The sequence below is a fragment of the Spermophilus citellus genome (genome assembly GCF_964194105.1).
Source record: "Spermophilus citellus genome assembly, chromosome: 3".
Classification (NCBI taxonomy): Eukaryota; Metazoa; Chordata; class Mammalia; order Rodentia; family Sciuridae; genus Spermophilus; species Spermophilus citellus.
Window position 1 is genome coordinate 149,957,003 of NC_138184.1, and position 16,600 is coordinate 149,973,602.

At 38.8% G+C, this 16,600-nt stretch overlaps 1 protein-coding gene across 3 annotated transcripts in view; it reads right to left on the reverse strand.

Annotated features, from left to right (window-relative positions):
- Positions 1 to 16,600, reverse strand: part of DNAH11 (dynein axonemal heavy chain 11) — a 278,938-nt gene that overhangs the window by 240,875 nt on the left and 21,463 nt on the right. For all 3 annotated transcript variants that reach the window (XM_081287176.1, XM_081287175.1, XM_081287177.1), the window contains exons 11-16: positions 16,063 to 16,221; positions 13,608 to 13,730; positions 12,727 to 12,849; positions 10,033 to 10,257; positions 8,978 to 9,069; positions 7,801 to 7,927 (exon numbers count right to left, since the gene is read on the reverse strand). In XM_081287176.1, the coding sequence (XP_081143302.1) occupies positions 7,801 to 7,927; positions 8,978 to 9,069; positions 10,033 to 10,257; positions 12,727 to 12,849; positions 13,608 to 13,730; positions 16,063 to 16,221 (849 nt within the window). The remainder of the gene's footprint in view (positions 1 to 7,800; positions 7,928 to 8,977; positions 9,070 to 10,032; positions 10,258 to 12,726; positions 12,850 to 13,607; positions 13,731 to 16,062; positions 16,222 to 16,600) is intronic.

The following is a 16,600-nucleotide window of genomic DNA, read 5'->3' on the forward strand; positions in this document are numbered from 1 at the left end:
CATCAATTCAATGCTTTTTGTTGTTGTTGTTTCTTGTGTTTGGGCCTATTGAGTGCCTTGAATCTATAAATTTATACTATACTTTCCTTCAATTTGAAAAGTTTAAATTTTGTTTTTCTTTTTTTTTTTTGCAAATACTTTTTCTGTCTCCTTTCCTGCCTTCCTCTCCCTCACCCACCCTCAACATGTTATAAAGTCCAATTGCACACACACAACTTTCTTATAATTTCCATCTCTCTACTTAACTTTTGAAACATATGGAATATAGATGTAATAACCTTCGATGTCCTTGTCTGCCAATTCTAATATCTGTCTCAGTTCTGGGTCAGTTTTGATTTCTGGTTTTATGTGAATATTCCTGCTTCTTCACAAGCCCAGTAACCTCTAATGAGATGCCAGGCACTGTGAACTTTATTCTGCTCAATGCTGAATATATTTTCATTCTTATATTCCCCAAGTTTTGTTCTGGAAGGAGTTAAATTACTTGGAGACAGTGTGATCCCTATGGATATTGCTATTAAGATTTGTTTGGTAGAAAAAAAAAATGTTTGACCTGGACAGAGTAGTGTTTAATCTAGGGCTAATTATTCCCCATTACCAACAAGACTTTGCCAGTACTCTATTCATAAATAATAAGGATTTCCCAGGCTAGTTGGTAGAAATAGGCGCTATTTCTAGCTCTGTGAGAACACTGGGAATTAATTCTCTAATTCTCTCAGATGAATCTTTCTCCAGGCTTGGGTTGCTCTCTTAATATATACATATTAATAAAAAACTCTGCTGACTATTCCAAGAAGCCTCTCCATACATTTCTGGAGATCTCTTTCCTCTTTGGTATTCTGCTCTGAAAATTCCAGCCAAATTGGATTCTTCCTAGATTCCCTTCACATGCCATGGTCTGAAAATTCTCTTAAAGCAGCAAACTGGAGCTCACTCCACATATTCTCAATATGCTATGAATCACTGTCTTCTATTTCTGATGTCCAGTGTCTAGAAAGTGGCTGCTTCATATATTTTGTCAAAGTTCTTGTCTGTTTTAGACAGAAGAATAAATCCATTTCCTGTTACTCCATCTCTGCCAGAAGCAAAACTTGGTCTATCCTTGCAGTTTTAATTTGCATTTCTCTGCTTGCTTATGAAGTTGAGCTACATTTCATCTTTACTATCCATTAGAATATCTTCTTTTATGAACTGATTAAGTATTCTGCCTTTTCTTACTTTTATTCTAGAATATCTGTCTTTCTTTGTAGCAGTTATATTCTGCTTATCTTTTGTTTAATGTATTGCAACATATTTCCCAAATTTGTAGTTTGCATTGTTAGTCTTTTAATATCTTTTGACAAACCCAAGTTTAAAAAAAATTTAACATAGTCAAATCCAAACATGCCCTTTAGAGTTAATATTTTTGTGTACAATTTAAGAAATTTTTGCTTATCCCAAGATCATGAAAGATGTCCTCTGACTCATATATTCCTCATTGTTTCACTGTTTTATCTTTCACATTTAGATTTATATCTGCTTAGAAATGATTTTTTTTTAAATTTGGAAGGTAAATGCCCCTCCTCCCCAGCAAATTTATAACCAAATGACCCTAGAAACCTTTTTCTTATTCAATTCTCTATGTATTCACTGTCTTATTTTTTCTCCTTTCATGTTCTCTGACACTAAGGAAAGCTCTGATCATCTTAGTAGACCTAGCACAACTATGAATCAACAAATATCTCAAAGGGCAAAGCAGTGCTACACAGCAGGTGGACCTCACTGTGCCTCTTCCTGCTCATATTGTTAACCCCAAAACCTTAATTTTCTCAATGCTCTTTAAATGATCTTCACTGCATTTTAACAGATCAATGTTGTCTGGTTTTTCTGGAAGCTCCCAGAAGAAATGGTCCTTTGCCAGGGGCCCTTATCTACTGATGTAAAGCTAGAGCAGAAGTGTCTTTGTTAAGTGACACGAAACCAAGGCTGGAAGGGCCTAGAACTCCTTGCTGGCAGAACCTTGCAATTTTAACATTTATAGTTGGATCTCATAACATTAAAGCAATATTTTACTTTAATCCCACATTACCATAACCCTGACATAATTGTATAGCTTACAAATGGGCTATGGAGAAAATCCTGGTGACAGAACTGCAATAGAATTCAAAGCAATGGCAACACATTTGCCAAATGAACAAAATATATGTAATTTATGATTAACTATATTAGCCAGTTTGGGGTAATTAATGATAATCCATTAGAAATGTAGTTTATAACAAATTTATTTTAAAAACTAGATTCTCTGTTTTCTTGTCAACACCTAAACTTCTATGTATCAGATTGCTTTATTTAAAGGAATGCAGAGCTAGGGTTGTGGCTCAGTGGTGGAGTGCTTGCCTAGCATGTGTGATGTACTGGGTTTGATTCTCAGCACCACATATAAACAAACGAATAAAATAAAGGTGCATAAACAACATATAGATATGTATATTATATACATGCACACACATTTTTGTAAATAAAGGAATGCATTTGATATATGATATCTTCATTAATTATGCCACTCTCATTTGGCAGGGACTAAAACTACTTTTATGAGCATTTTCTGTACCTTGTCATCAGTTGAAAGAAAACATGGTCAATGGCAAGATGGTCAAGCCGTGGCCATCTTCAGGTCTGTTTCTTTCTGCTTCCTTTTCTCCATTCCTTCTTCAGTCTTAACCTAAACTCGGGGGCAATCCCTTCCTCCACATTAGGAAACTGTTTTCCCTCCATCCTTCTACTTCCTCTAGAAAAGCTTAAATTTTTTTTATCAATTTCCTTTCAACTAAAACTCTTTCTTGCGTGCCTTCACCTAACCATTTACATTTTGAGCCTTTTTTCTCTTTACTCTCTGAAGAGAACTATTCCCTTGCCTGAGGAGGCAGGGGACACTATGAACAGTTACCAAGCAAGTTCCCTCATCCTCATTCCTGGAATGCAAAAGCAGAGACATTTTTACTCCTCTTGAAGATAACCAAATGGAAGCTTTCTGTAAAAACACACTGTGCTTGCAGGATGTGGCATCTAGATATTGGCCCTTTTAAGATCCAGCTGTGCTTCTTGTGGCCTAATATTTATCCCATTTCTCTCAAGCACCTTTCTGAATGCCAATTTTCACAGTCTATTAGAAGTATCAGTTGAGTGTCATCTGTCTCATTGCTGAAACTTCGGAATTTCTTAAAAGACAAGTTGGCAGATTTCCTTTTATGTAGATTAGTGTTCATGTCCTCAAAGGACTTTCCTTGATGCAAACATTAAGCATTCCTGAGTATATGTATTTTTTATTTTTTTTACATTTTTTTATCTTTATTTTTTAGTCATTCTATAGAATGCGCTGCAGGTCAATTTGTACCACTGCAACTTTTTTGGTGGGTTGGGGTGGGGGATGGGGATTGAACTCAAAGAGCCACATCCCCAGCCCTATTTTGTATTTTATTTAAAGTCAGGGTCTCACTGAGTTGCTTAGCACCTCACTTTTGCTGAGGCTGGCTTTGCACTCATGATCCTCCTGCCTCAGCCTCCTGAGCTGCTGGGATTACAGGCATGTGCCACCACACCTGGCTCTACCACCACTTTCTAGCACCCACATTAATAATAATTTAATAATTTGGAACTGGGTATTGAACCCAGGGGTACTTTACCACTGAGCTTCACATTCAGCCATTTTCATTATTTATTTTTAAAAATTTGAAGCAGGATTTTACTAAGTTGTCCAGGCTGGCCTCAAACTTGTGATCCTCCTGCCTTAGCCTCCCAAGTCACTGGAATTATAGGCTCCATTGCACCCAGCTAGCTCCCACAGTAAAACAACTAAAAAAGTAGAATTTTAATATATTTAACTTAGTATATCCAAGTTATTATTTTAACATGAGAAATACAAAGCTTAATGAAATATTTTGCATTCCTATGGTGTAGTAAGTCTTTGAAACCAGGTGTGTATTTTATATTTATTGTGTATCCCAATTTGGATTTTTCATCAAGAATACCGGATCTGTATTTAGGTTCCATAAAACATACAGAGGCAAATGTAGATTCATACATCCAAGTTATTTCGAACACACTTACACTTTCACATGACTGAACTGCATGTCAGTTTTTAAATTTGAATCTTTTGAAATTTGAATCTTACTGAAATTAAAAAGCCAGCTCCTCATTGTCACCTATCAAATGATTAATAACATGTGTGACTTGTGATGACCCCTTAACACAGATTCAGTGGGTCATACTCAGACACCAAAGTGGGTCTTTCTTCAGCATAGCTCCATTGTGGAGAAGCTTTTCATAAGTCAGACATCTTAAAGTAGTCAAAGATCTCAGAGTGGATAAGGGAAGAGAACATGGGCAAACTCTTCCAGGACAAAAAAAAAAAGACCTTTCACATCATCAGAACGCAAATGTCTTAACTATTCGCTTGTCAGTCATTCCAAGGCACTGCATGACAACCTGGAAAGGTACAGGGATATAAATGGCTGTCATTTGATTTGACTTTAGTCACTATACTACTTCAGTTGTAAAACAGAAGTGGATATTTTTGTAAAGGGGGTGGAGAATGTCAAAGAACACAACTAGTGAATCACAAGAACTTTATAACAGTTGCACAAAGCTACTGTACCATGCCCATGAATTCTACAAGTACATCTTTAAGTTTTATTTTCAGAGCAACTACCAGAGAGTTTTACCAGTGATATTAAGCCCACAGTCCTTCAGATAATCCGTGCCCTTGGGAGGTCAGCCTGAGTTTGTGGTTGAGAAAATCTTTAAAACTCGACCTTAGCTTACTGACAACTAATAATTGCCAAAGGCATTCGAGACATACCAACCTGCCTGGCTCCTTCCTTCCAACCCCAGTGTCTTAAATTGGGAACTTGTGCTCACAGGATGGAGGCTTTAGTGGTATCAGACCTCCCTGGCTGATGTGCACAGGCTGATCAAATTCCACAATTAACTTCAGAAACTCTCACTTGGACCAACACTCTTAAATTGAGAGTGGGTGGGTAGAGGAGAGGGGTCTGAAGAATTCAAGTCATTCACAAGATGTCAAGATGAGTTATCCGTCTACAAAGGGTGTCTTTTATGGGAAAATTGCATTGTTACTCCACAAGCAGCAGTTGGCATGTTATCTCGGTCACACTACAGGGAGCACATTTAGGAATGTCAGCACAAAAGGCAGAGATGCAAAAGCCTTGTCTGGTGCTCTGAAACGGATTCTGATATTGCAAAGAGGGTAGGAGAGTGTAGCAAGGCCATGCTGTCCCGCATAACTGCCAAAGGCATCAACTATTCCACAGTCAGTGACCAAGAATGCACGTTGACCCTGCAGAACCAATTCTTTCAGGGATGGAAGCCAACGAGGGCTCTAGATGATACAAATTGCCCTTTGCTGCTCTTTCTCAATTCCCTGCCCCAATAAATCACTCTGAAATGGTTATTTGCACCACAAAGGCTGCTGAACACATTTTCTAATAATGGACCATCAGTAACAGTGTGATAGCATCTTATTTGAATTTGAATTATTCAAGGTTTAAGTAGTATAACAAAAAAGGTCTCAATGAAATCACATATTAAGCACAATTTGAAATAATAGGATTCTCCTCGAAATTTCAAACTATATCAGAAATGTAATCATTTCCAAGCTGGCAGCTCAAGAGAACCATAAACCATGTCTACCCTACAGCCACATGGCCTGACCCGCTTAGCTAATAGGCAGATATATCCACCTGCTTGAATGAATGTGTTACCTACAGCCCAGTGCTGGTATTAATCAGCATGGCAAAGACATTGGAAATTGCCATGCCATGATTTAACCTCAGTATGATTATGATTTAAAATCTTTTAAGCATCTTATATTACCTAGTCATTCATTAAAAAGTATTCCTAATACTAATACTAAAGAATGTACTTGAAATCCAGGAATTTAGACTCTGATTGCAAAATCCTATGAGATAGGTGGCAGATCACTGCAATAAGTCACGAGGAAGAGAGAAGGTAGTACTCTGTAAAATAAGCTAGTCATGCTGTGAAAATAAAAAGAATTAAAGATTAAAAAAGCATACCACTGAAGTTTGAAAAAAAAAGTTTGGTGTCAGGGATGCATGTCAACATGCATGAACCAAGATGTTGCCTGGCTAAAGCATGAAGCATTTTTTGATGGTTTCAAAGGAGGGTGATGAGAATAGGTGACAAGAATACATTGAGTGATTTGTTCCCCCAGCACCAGCCTAGGACTTCAATGAAGGACAAAGAGGCATCAGGACAGCAGACATGGGTTAGGGTGGGTCAGTCTCTCCAGGGTTCGGTGAAATACTTCAATACCCTGCTTGTTCATTCATCCACCATTTTTAGTTACTTCTCTGGAGATTATGGAAGGGAGGGAGAAAGGAAAGGCAGAATCCTGCAGCTATGAGTTACCATCCCTAAGGGGGGGGGGGGGCGGACCTCCCCCGGAATTCCCTCCTACTATCCTTCCCCAACCAATGGGAACTCTCCAGGAGTCCCATAACATGAGTCCCGTAGCAGGCCAAGGTGAACAGCAGGAGTCCAATTTCCATATGAATGTAAATCTTAACATAATCATATCATCTCAATGGCTAGCTGGCATCACCTTACAACCGAAAGTGCCATGCATCATATTATTTGCTTGTGGCTCCTAGCAGCATACATAAATATGTAAGGAATGGATGTAGTATGCTCCTACTCAATCTAATTAGAATTTATATGCAAAGCCTTCTGGGGATTAGAATATACAAAACACCACCTGATAAGGGACCCTAAAATAGTTGACCAAAAACTAATTGCAAGATTTCACTTGTATTATAAGCAATGATAGCCATCCAATTGAATTTAGATTCAAAGTTAAATGAACAAGAAAGAAGTAATTAAGATAAAGGCTGCGTCCAAACAACATCAAAATTCAGGAAACTGTGATGCAAAGAGATACATATTCCAAAGAAATGGCATGAAAATACCTAAAGATTTTTTTATCCTGAGAACCACTGGATAGAACTCCAGTGGTAAACCATAACCTTCAGTTTCAAAATAATTTGCAATGACAGTCTACTCTAGGAGCGGCCCCTTTTGTCGGCTTTTACAACTAAAAATAAGTGAGTGGGACAACTGGGTAGGACTAAGGGGGAGGCAACATCCTCTAAAAGATGACATAAAGGAATGCTTTACATGTGAAAAAACTGTGTCCCTGATCAGTTTATCCCCTCAGATGGTAAAAGATGGTATCTGTTTTTATTTGCTTTCAGTATTGATGCAGGAATCAGTGAGATGGTGCATTATTTCTGTATAGATAGGGGAAAATAGAGGATGACTCTGAAATTATACAAATCCAACTATGACAGTACTCAAGTCTAGTCTGACTTAATAATTATGAAGGTTTCTTAGGCACTGAGGGAATGGTAAGGAAGTACAAGCCATGATCTTGTTCCCACACACAGCCACTTTCCCCTAGGAAGGCGTTCACCTGGCCAACATGCATCAGCCTTGTCCTGGAACCTGGGGAACCTGGAGCCAATGTTTCTCCCTGTTGACTTCTCTCAGGACCCCAAGTTCACACACTCAATATCCTGCCCCTGTAATAAACACCAGGCAGTTACTCTTCAGACCTCTTTCAGTACAGCCTCTGACATCCTGTATGCTGCATTAAGAATTTTACCTTCAGATTTTCTAGTTCCTGGCACATGTGACATGACAGATGGCACCTGATAATGACAGGGAAACTGGGGCATTCCTTAGCTAACACAGTATAATGTGAGACTTTAAAAAAAAAATTACCTGTTTAGGCTGAGCTCCCTTTGAGAGAATGTCAAGTAAGTCAACGGAGGAGATGAAATAGAAGCGAGGAAAAGCTACACGCTTGGTTTCCAAGTATTCAGCAAGAGCTTTTTCACAAAGAGAAAGCCTAGATGAATGAAAAATCTTTTTAAGCACACCTTGCCCATTTACTGGTCGACACTTCAACAGAACAAACCCACTCCTTTCACCTGTCCATTCATCACAACAAGCTCACTGTTGAACAGAGTGTCTCCCCCCTCGACACCACCACCCTGCTACAACGGATGCATAAGTCTTATAAACTGGGAGGACGAGGACACATACATACACACACACACATACACAAACACACACATACACACACACCCCTTAATTGAGGCTAAATATCAGACTTGGGTTTATTTCACCCATTGGCATTGTTCAAGCTGAGCACAAGTACATTAGTAAAATGTGACTGCTGAAGGGTCCTTCCTGCCACATCCCACATTGAATGTCTACAAAACACAACTGTCTTCCATCCTCCCACGTCCTCAATGGAATCATATGATCCAGAATCATTTCTGCTTTATTGTCCTTAGCCAAACAAAAATGAGTCAGAGCCCCAGAAACCCTAAAGATTATTGGCTAAACAAAAATGAGTAAATTCTGTAGACAAACCTCTCATTTTAGGAGCTGATGTGCCCATCTTAAATCAAAAGCCAGAATATTTGTGTGACTAGTAACTATTGTAGAATTATATTTGAAAATTAATTTTAAAATGTCCCTTAGAAAAGGGTTTCTAAAGTGTTAGCAGGCGCTCTGTGGATAATTTCTAATTAAAAAATATACACAAACTAAAATGAGTACCATCCTACTTCCCAGCATACAGCAGGTGTTCAATTAATAGCTGCATAATGGTTTGATGAAAGAATTGGTCAATTGCATCAATGCTTGCAATATAATATTCTAATTTTACTATTATAATAGTTCTTTTGAAAAACAGGATATATTTGAATTTAACTCCCAATAGGTATACCATCTAGAATCTACAAGGCAACTAGATAGTTAGGAGCAAAATTAGAAGATAATTTAGTAGAGATTGAACCTGCAATAATATGAAGTCAAATACTATTAGGTATGTGAAAGAAAAATTATAAAATTAAAGCAAACCAACCATTTTAGATAGCTCTATACTTACCTGTACTGTAAATCCTTAAGTTTTTCATAGAGAAGAGGTCTACAGGCTGCTTCTAAGACATTTTTTATCTTGGCTGTCTCCAACATTAACTCCTACATGAAAATACAACATGGACATTGGAAATTTCTAAATTCTACATCCACTTTGGGGATTAAAAAACAAGGAAAAACATACAATGAGAAAGCAAGGTTAATGAGACTAACAATGCCTGACACTGTATCTGTCTGCTTTTGCTTTTTAAATTTTTAGATGAACCAAAGACAATGTATAAACACACAGCTTTGGTCAAAGGAAATGTTATGGTAGTGAGCCCACATGGAATTTCTCTTTTGAACCAAATTGTTAAAACAATAAATAGGAGGGAATAAGAAGGGAAGGAGGTGAAGACACACACACACACACACACCCACCCCAGAATCTCAAAGAGTACCTGAGTAAAAAGAAGAAAAAAATTAACTCCCATTTGTAAAAATGGTATAGCTACTGCTCTTTGCCCTAAATCTCTAAATCACCTCTTATTGTCATGTGCACATCTTTATGTGTTCTGTATGACTCTTATGGGAGCAGGGGCAAACTGGTAGTATTATTTGTTACATGTCTCCCCTTTTCAGCATATCCTTCTTACTGCAGGGATCAACAATCAGTGCCTCATGGAACAAATATGTTTTGCTGTCTGCTTTTGAATGACTGTGCTAAGAATGGTTTCTACATTTTTAAATAGTTGAAAATTCCCAAAGCAGCATATTTTGTGACAAATCAAAATTCTATGAAATTCAAACTTTAGTGTCTATAAATAAGGTTTTCTCAGTGCATGGTCATACCCGTTTATGTAGTGTCTGTTTTCCTTCATGCTACAGAAGCTGCATGATTTGCAAAACCTAAAATATTCACTACCTGGCCATATATGTAAAAAAGGTTCCTGACCCTCATTTATTGGAATGAAAAAAATGCATTCATTTTTGTAAGTCTGATACTCCAAATCATGGTTCTTTACAAAGCTTTCATAATGTTCTGAAAACTTTCCAAGCATAGAATTCAACTCGTCTCTGACAAACCTTAAATTCAGCATCTACCCCATCAAATCTTCTGGCGTCTTCCACAAGCTGGATTCGAATATCTTCTGAACAGACAAAAATGCTTTCCAAGTGTGACCAAGTTCGCTGGACTTCCATCCAAGTAAAGATGACAGAGTCTAGTATGTTTAATTTATTTTGCCAGCTTAAGACTTGCTCAATGAAATATTCCACATACTTGCTTTGAAGGAGAGTCTGCAACTGAACCTAAGAGAAAGGCAAAGAACTGTGAGTAGTGGAATTGGTAGACCATGTGCCACAAGGGAGGCATCATTCTGCTTATTGCTGGATTCTTGGACCTGGCATATAATGCCCAGAATAGTCATTCAATAAGCTTTTGCTAAATGACTGAATGACTGAATTAATGGCAGTAAATATTCATGTTAGCATTTTTCCCAAAAGAGAAAAATATAAGCAGCTGCATTTGATGTCTTTACAAGAAGACCATGCATCTCTTTGCAGGCAGGAGAAAATATGGAGCCCTTGGGTGCAGCTCTAGGAATTAAACTGCTCTTTTATCACTCTTCCCCGGTCCCTGCCTGTTAATCATTCCAAAGTTATGGGCATGTAAGTGTGTGTGCTTCAATCTCCAAAATATAAAAGCAACTTCCTTCCAGCCTGCTAGGCCCTCAAGCTTCCATTGCCCTCTGTTTTTAGGTGACCACTAAGCTCTGCAGCTGGCTTATCACCATTGCTTGCTTTCATGCCATGGAGTTTGGTTGGCACTGCTCACCACATTCAGATGCTGAAATCTCACAAGGTCACTAAGTGGAATTGCCTCTTCTCATTCTCCTCCACTAGGTGTTTAACCCAACCCAAGTGATGAATCTATGGGAGAAAAACCCATTCTGAGGTCTTTGTGATACCATAGAATCCTATTTCTATTATTTCCCAGGCCCCTCCTCCTCTCTCTCTCTCTGCCCTTTTGTCTTCTCTTATAAACCAAATGCAGCCTTTTTCAAGGTTCAATTCCTAGCTGGTTTTTGTTCTTTTTGGATATACATGACAGTAGAGTGTATTTTGACTTATACACACACATGGAGTATAACTTATGATCCCATTCTTGTGGTTGTACATGATGTGGAGTTACACTGGTCATATATTCATATATCAATGTAGGAAAGTTATGTCCAACTCATTCTATTGTCTTTCCTATTCCCATTCCTGCCTTTTATCTCCATTTGTCTAATCCAATGAACTTCCATGTTCCCCCCTTATTGTGTGTTAGCATCCACATATCAGAGAACATTTTGCCTTTTGTTTGGGGGGATTGCCCCAGCTTATCTCACTTAGCATGAGAATCTCTAGTTTCTCCCATTTACAGGCAATTATCAAGAATAAAAGAAACGGGGGCTGGGGATGTGGCTCAAGCGGTAGCGCGCTTGCCTGGCATGCGTGCGGCCTGGGTTCAATCCTCAGCACCACATACCAACAAAGATGTTGTGTCCGCCGAGAACTAAAAAATAAATATTAAAAAATTCTCTCTCTCCTCTCTCACTCTCTCTTTAAAAAAAAAAAAAAGAATAAAAGAAACAATAAATGTTGGCAAGCAGGTGGAGAAAAACGTACACTTAAATATTGGTGGTGGGACTATTAATTGGTACAACTATTCGGGAAAACAGTATGGAGATTCCTCAGAAACTTGAATGGAACCAATATTTGACTCAGTTATCTCAATCTTCAGCATATACTCAGAAGACTTAAAATTGGCATACTACAGTGACACAGCCACATCAATGTTTATAGCAGCTCAATTCACAATAGCTATTGCTACAGAATCAACTTAGGTGCCCTTCGCCAGATGAATGAATAAAGAAAATGTGGTATATACTCACAGTGGAATATTACTCAGACTTAAGAAGAATGAAATGACGGCATTTGCTACTGGCTTATATTCTATGCCTCTTTATCTAGCTCAACAGTTCTCAAGATACCAACAATGACCTCTCAACCTACTATGCTACTTAACCTCTGTGTTGGGCTCTAGTCTAACTTTCCATCCTTACATGAGTACTTTCCATACTAAACACATGAATATATAATGCTGACATCTCTCTATATCAGTTTCTCTCCACAGTGCTTTATGTCTAACTATAGGTATTATGTTCCCCAAATAATCTCTTCTACCTTTCTTGTCCAAAGAGATCCCAGCACCTATCATCTTAGAATTCAAGACCATATGCGCTGTACTCAATTTGTCTTTCCAGCTTTATTTTCCAATTTTTCCATAAGGACAATCTATAATCCAAGGAAAACAAATTCTTAAAATAACTGTGAATGACAGATACTTTCTGACATTCCAAGATTCTATTAATATTGTCGCCCTTGCCTAAACATCCTTTTCTAAAGTCTATTTTTCTGTTGAATGCAAACCCATCCTTCAAGGCTCAGCCTACATACCATCACCTTTTAGGGACCTCCACAAGATTTTCACCTTCTCCAATCAGAAAGCCTATGTTTATTAGACTCCTTGGATGCCTTGTATTTGTTTCCTTCCTCAAGTGTAAGTTTCTTAAGAATAAGTATTTATAGTTTCAGACCCCACATGGTATAGTACCTGGAGCCCAGAATAAGTAGCTGCTCAATGAATGAATAAATGTTGAGTATTAGAACTTAGAAAAAAATCTAAAATCATTATTTAGTATTAAAAATCTATCATAAAACTGTCCACCTTACCTGGTTGTGCTCTAGAGTTTCAAAAAGTTGTTCGTCAGACTTCAGTAATGGAATGCTTGTTCGATAGTGAATTTCATAAGAAAACTCCATAGTTGCCCAGGTCTGGCTAATTTCAGTAATAACCTGGTAATCAAAAGCATGAATCTATTAATGTGTACAAAGTCTAATTTAGGATCAATATCTAGGCTATTGCCTAGAATTGTTTTTAATGTTTTGATGAATTTTTTAAAAAGCAGAGTAATATCAAATAGTACTGGCCTCACCTTTTTCCTCTAAATAATTAATGGTGATGAGGTTTGCAGAATAAATTCTACCACACCAAAGGAATGAACATCACACTCATACCAAACATAGATTGGATCTGAGTTTTACGTCCTTCCCCACAAGACTCTGCAAGTAGGAGGAGACTCAAAAGATTACCTACAGGCCTCGTAGACATTATTTACACAGTAGTCAGGACAGGTGACAGGTAGTACCCTGAGTGCCTGAATGTCAAATGCAGTTCCCTATGTAAATCTGGGTAAAGTACCTCTCTATGCCTCAGTTTCCTTATCTGTAAAACAGAGATAATAATATCACCTACCTCCAAGGGTTAAATGAGTTCATATAAACAAAGCACCAGGAGTGGCACCTGCTCCCAGTAAAGGTTACCTACACATAAGTGCTTTCTGCCATCTTCGATTGGTCCAACCTCCTATTTGAAACTTTTACTGTCCCTCTGAATGACGACATTTCCTGCCCAACTCACCCACCCAACCAGCAGAGCAAACTGGGATTCATGTCTTCACATCCCAGGGTATCCAAAGGCGTTTTGCGTCTATGCTAAAGAACAATAGTAGGCTCAGAAAAGAGACTCTTCAGGGTTGCCCTGTAGATGCTACCTTCTCGGTCCCCAGTTCCTTCACAGCTTTGTCCACAATGCTTCGGACATCATCTTCCACTCTGTGCAATTGCAATGCTAGCAGATCCACCAGTGTTGTGGCTTCATTTATTGAAAAGTTAACCTGATTAGGAAGGAAAAAAAAAGTAGAATTAACACTGCATATCTATGAGGGCTCCCTTTACCTAATAGCCACAGGAATGTATTACAACTAGAATACACTTACGGGGGCCACAGGTATACCTGGAGTGCCGAAAAGTATGGACAATACAGTCCTTCAACTCACAGCTGCTTAGGCACCTTGGGCCACAAGCCAACGCCGCCACCATACTCACACTAAACTACTGTCTTTTGTCTCAGATCCTCCCTTTGTTGACAGGCTTCTTATCTCTTTTGCCCAGAAAACCCATTTTTTTTAAAAGAGGATCTTATTGTTCATTTATTATAATTTGGTTGAAGTCCTAGGAATCAGGCAGTAGCTCATTTGTCTTTTCTTCCTGAAGTACCCTATTCACTGAACGTAATTCCCAGCTGCTTCCGTGATTTAACCTAGTTTTATCACTAATTTAATCTTAGCTCCTTGGCAAAAAGATACGCTAATGCAAAAAGTCATTATTCATACTTACCATGTGAAAAAATAATTCACATTTATTTCTTCATTATCTAGTTGACACGTCCCCCCTCCCCCGGCCCCCTCCAGTATTTGGTTCTTAAGAAGCACTTGGCTCTTCTACTTTCCAAACTCAACCACATCCCTTGCAAAAGAGAGGTGACCCAGCCACATGGTTGCAGAAAAGCCATTTCCTTTCCTGCTCCTACTAAGAATATCCAATCACAGCTTCTTTGAAGTTGCAGCCCCCTATCTCTCCCTACCCTATACTATTTCCTAGAACCCCCCACTTCTCTGCATAAGGGAGACTTTAATTCAGGTTTTCCCCAGACTGAGGGCTTTTCTAGTATGTGGGACTTTCAGTGCTAAATCCTATACCTAGAAAGTCCTGGGAAAACCAGAAGAGTTGGCCACTCTCTCTCTGTAGAGCTTTTGACCTCAATCCAGAGGTGGTGGGAATCAGGTCTGTCCTAGAGAAAGGATGAGCAGGGATGTGTAATGGGGCCACCCTGAATAGATGTGCAATTTGTGCACTGAAATGTATACGGGCCCAGATGGCACATGGAGACTGAACCCAGGCTCTGCCCTGCTGTTCTGGGGGCAGCCTGGAGGAGGATTCTTTTTTTCTATATTTCTATATTTTCTACCAGAGACAGTACCTTTTTCTAGTTTGCAGAAAAGTATAGCAGGCAGGCAGAGATTCAGTTGACAAGAAATTATATTGGTAGAAATATTAGAAGGGGTTAGAGATCAGGGTTCACAATCAACTATGTAGGTGATTCAATAAAGATTTTCTGAGTGAATAAATTAAATCAAATACAAAGTCTAAATATTTGATGACTAAAAGATTATAGAAAACAATCATCATCATGATGAGAACAATGATAACAATGATGATGGCAGGTTCAGGGACCATTTGTGGAGTGGTTACTACATATCTATGACCTAAACAAATGAAAATAATGCTTCTCATGCAGACATGGTGAACAAATTGGAGATGCATTATTTTTATTGCATGGGACAGTCAATGAAGGTACGAAGAACAAGTAACTGGCCAGTGACCCCAGAGTGTCTCCAAGTTAGAGTTGAGCCATAAAGGCTAGGCTGGCCCTGGTCCCTTGCGTCCCTATTCTTCCAACCTTCCTTCACATCATGAGAACCTTTCTACACAGTGTGCACCTCAAGCTCTTGATTTGCTTGAAAAGAAGGCACACAGACAGGTCTTCCTTTTACGTATTTTAAATTCATAAAGGTCACCTTTTCTGAAGTGAATAAATTAAATCAAGTTTAAAGTAGTTGTAATTGCTTTTCAATAGACACAGAAAGGGAAAAAGAGAGACAGAACCCAAGTGTCACAGACACATGACAATCATTTTATGTCTTCATAAGATTAAAAGTATCAGATGACCATCAAGATGCCGCCATGCTCAGTGAACTGCGGGGGAAGGGTGGATTGCAATGTCACAACTCCCTCTCCCTCCAAATTCACTTCTGCGCCTTCTAGTCCCCTCTGTAGTAGGATTCTTTGCTACCATTTGATGCTCTACAATAACTTTTCACATTATTTCATTTGCTTCTTCCTCTAACGCATAAGAGCAGTTAGTATTCCTCAATTTACTCATTAAACAAATTAACTAGAGAGGTTAAGCAAGTTGCTTGAAATCACACAGCTAGAAAGACGTAAAACAGGGTGAAAACTATGTTTTTTGGAAGTCCAGTCCACTGAGCCTATCTTAAAGAACTTGGCCTCAGGTGTATGATTAGAAGAGGTTTTTTCCAAACGTTTCACTCATTTCAGAAGATCACAATCAAGGAATTACACTGCATAGAGATCCAGGACACTCACCCCAATGGCCTTCATCAGCTGGTGCCAATGCCTGTCCCTGAGGGCAGGGCTCTGTAACTCTGCGACAGCTCTCAGGGAGGTTGTCATGTCCTTTACAGCACCTTCCAAGCCTGCATATGCCTCCCAGACGCGGACCGCCTTGTCCAGGGACCAAATTTCCTAAAGGAAAGTAGGAGGGGAGAAACAGCTTCCTAGATGTAACGATACATTGTATAATTTGCCTCCTGTGGAAGAATAAATGTATTTTCCCCACCCCTGGATTAAGAAATAAAGGCATTTAATCACCTGGGCTGGGACCAAAATCAGAATGAAAAGGGATGTGCTTGCTCATGTATCACAAATCCAGTACACATGAGCCACCTGGACACACCAGTTTCTTGGTCATAAGATCTAAGTGTATGTCCCTCGGGCCATCAAATGTGGGGACCTGACAGACCATAGGACATATGCAATGAAGAGTGCCTCCTCTAGAAATGCTAATAAGCACAAAATGAGGTTGTCAATCGGATCCCAAAGACAACCCTTTTCCAATATCTGA